A 2,942-nucleotide genomic window follows, 5' to 3' on the forward strand; every position below is an offset into this window, starting at 1 on the left:
ATTGCTAGAGACATCATAACGCTATTTGTGACAATATTTAGAAATTCCAAATTTCATTTCATTTCATAACTTCAAATAGTCAACATTACAAGAAATTCAAATACGACAAGTTTAACAAAACAACATGATAACATAACAAAATTTTGATACAACATTTTAAACCCTAACGTCTATATGTGTATCTAGGCATCAACGCTACTTCATTTCATAGCATCATCGTCCTCAACCTGTAACATGTTTAAAATAAAGTTCAATGCAAAAGCAAAGGCGAGTATACAAGTTTGATACGTACATAGCAAAAGATAAGTTTGAACAATTCCTCATAGCAAGCATGTGATTCAAGATAAACATTTAAACATGGCATGTGTCTAACATATCAAACCAAGAAAACGCAACTTGCTCATGACATAACCAAAGTTTCAGTAGAGGCGGGTCGTTAATCCTATAGCGCTACATATGTCAAGGTTTGGCTCGTACGAAGTTAATGATAAGTTCAACACATAAGAATCACCCAAATTTAAAGTATCAAGCCATCACATATACAAGCATGTTATAGGAATGTTCATGAGTTTAGACAAAAGTTCATGTGTAAGTTTCAATAGGTAAACATGTTACACCCCAAAAGTGGTAAAAGTAAAAAGGGGAAAAGTACGAGTATACTCACAAAGTTTGCATATGTTTTCCGATTATCCAATTGTTGACGAGTAGAGATTTAGAGTCCGAATGTATAAGGGTTAAGGTTCAAGTATGTTTAGAGTCGAGATTCGGTGTTTAAAACAACATAAAAATAAGATATGAGAATAACATGGAAAATAATCATTTAGTACATATGATGCTTGTTCTTGACACTAGGAAACTCGAAGGAGTTTAGATGTTTTCATGGAACAAGGTTCCATTAGAATCGTGACAAGTTATCATAGTCTAGGATGATGTAATCTAGTACCCCGACATATGAACACTAGTTCATCATCAAAGATTCGATTATTCGAATAATATATTTAGGTTATATAATATATGTCCAATAGTTCAAGCATGAGGTAGAAGATTAAAATCTTCATTTTGGTACCTCTAAATGTCATAGAAGTCATGTAGGAGGTAGGAAGATCAAGTCTTCCATTTAGGCACCTCTATGTGTTCACCACTACACTTGATGTAAAAAAAACAACCAAGGAGGGTCATGAACATACAATAAAGAATAAGAAATATACACACTAACTAAGAGAAATCATCAAATCATGTGAGGATTGTATGTTTGGACAACCCAAGTTGTTCCATAATCACTCATGTATCAAAGACAAAGTTTGACATGACTTGTGGGTTAAAAACCCTAAACAAAACACCAAGTTTATGAGGTTTAATCCTCTGATTTTAAATGTCTCAACCTTGTTTTTAAGCTTAACCAACCATGGGATAAGTTGTAAGCATTAGGACATAGGTATGAGATGTGTTAGACACAAGTTGCATAGGTTTAAACAAGTTTTTGATGAACATAAAAACAAACAGAAAGTTTATGGACTATTTCGGGACATTTCCAGGTCTGATTTCTCCAAGGAGAAGTCTAGGAATCGAACCCCATGATTATACAAGCAAGTAGGAAAAAGAATCGAGTGAATCGGATAAGAATTGAGTGAGTTATGCTCATTTTCGTGAAGGGGTGTCAATCTACTCGAACCCTTGCTTTCAGCTACGGTTTGGTGGATGTTTTGTGAGTTTTTAGGGTTGCAAAAGTGGTAGGGAGGCTGGTTATAAGTGGTATTTATAGGGGGAAGGATTAGGGTTTCAATGGGTTGGGCTTTGGAAGTGTTTAGAAGGGGTTACACCTTGAAACTAGCCCACAAAACCCAACTATATGGGGCTGAATTTTGCTGAATTGGGCTGCCATATTTCTTTATTTTTTTTATTTTTTTAAAACATTATAATGAGAAATTTTGTTAATTAAGTTGTGTAATAATATGCAACAATGTTTCCCCTAACTTGTAACAAGGTGAAATATGAAATAAAACATGATTTAACTAGGTAAAAAGTGTAATGTACAAGTTTTATTTACGAAGCAAGTTCCGTATTTTACAACGATTACGATGAAAGAATGGTTATAAGAACACAAGATTTCCAAAGATAGAATTTCACGTAAGGTTTCTAAATGTAGGAAGTTTGAAAACGCAGGGCGTTACACAAAACCCTCTCACTTTTATACCATTTTCTTCCTACTTTTATAAAAAAAATATCTTTTCATCCACAATGCCTTCTAATCCTTGGTGGCCCTCGTCTTCCGATGACGAAGAGGAGATGTTTTTCGCAAACGCTGTGCTACGGGCGGGGCAGATTCTTATTGAAGAGGAAGAGGAAGAGGAAGAGGAAGACTTCTCGTCTGAAAATGTTATTACCAGACGAATACGGATTAACAGAGACCGTCAAGGTTTATCATTAAAAAATTTCATTATCCTTATTTTTTTTAACTCGAATTTATATATTTTTTACGACAGGAGCGCACGAGAAATTGGTGAACGATTATTTTTCGGATGAACCACTTTACAATAACGAGATTTTCAGACGCAGGTTCCGAATGAGTCGCCGCTTATTCACACGGATTGCTAATGATTTGGCGGGGCTAGACCCGTTTTTCACGCAATGACCTGATGCTCGAAATTATGAAGGGTTCACCACGTTACAAAAGTGTACTGCGGCCATTCGCCAACTGGTTCACCATGTTTTTATTTTTATTTTTAGGAAATGTAATTTTTTTTATGTTATGAAATGAATTTATAATGTTGTGTTATGTTGTATTTATTAAGTTAATAAAAAAAAAATAGGAAATTATAAAATATTAAGGTGGGGCCCCATCCTCCACCCCCCTCAAAAGTGAAGGAGGCCTATCCCCCACGAGCCGGTGATGTGGCACCTAGGTGGCGGCCCATCCTCGTGGGGATGGACCTCACCATACC

The 2,942-nt window shown here is 35.6% G+C and overlaps 1 protein-coding gene across 1 annotated transcript; it reads left to right on the forward strand.

Annotated features, from left to right (window-relative positions):
- Positions 1 to 2,238: 2,238 nt before the first annotated feature.
- Positions 2,239 to 2,632, forward strand: LOC118484188. The gene is made up of 2 exons (XM_035980176.1): positions 2,239 to 2,416; positions 2,484 to 2,632. The coding sequence occupies exons 1-2, from the start codon at positions 2,239 to 2,241 to the stop codon at positions 2,630 to 2,632; spliced, it is 327 nt and encodes a 108-aa protein (XP_035836069.1).
- Positions 2,633 to 2,942: the final 310 nt, after the last annotated feature.

The sequence above is a fragment of the Helianthus annuus genome, chromosome 2 (genome assembly GCF_002127325.2).
Source record: "Helianthus annuus cultivar XRQ/B chromosome 2, HanXRQr2.0-SUNRISE, whole genome shotgun sequence".
In the NCBI taxonomy this organism is placed as follows: Eukaryota; Viridiplantae; Streptophyta; class Magnoliopsida; order Asterales; family Asteraceae; genus Helianthus; species Helianthus annuus.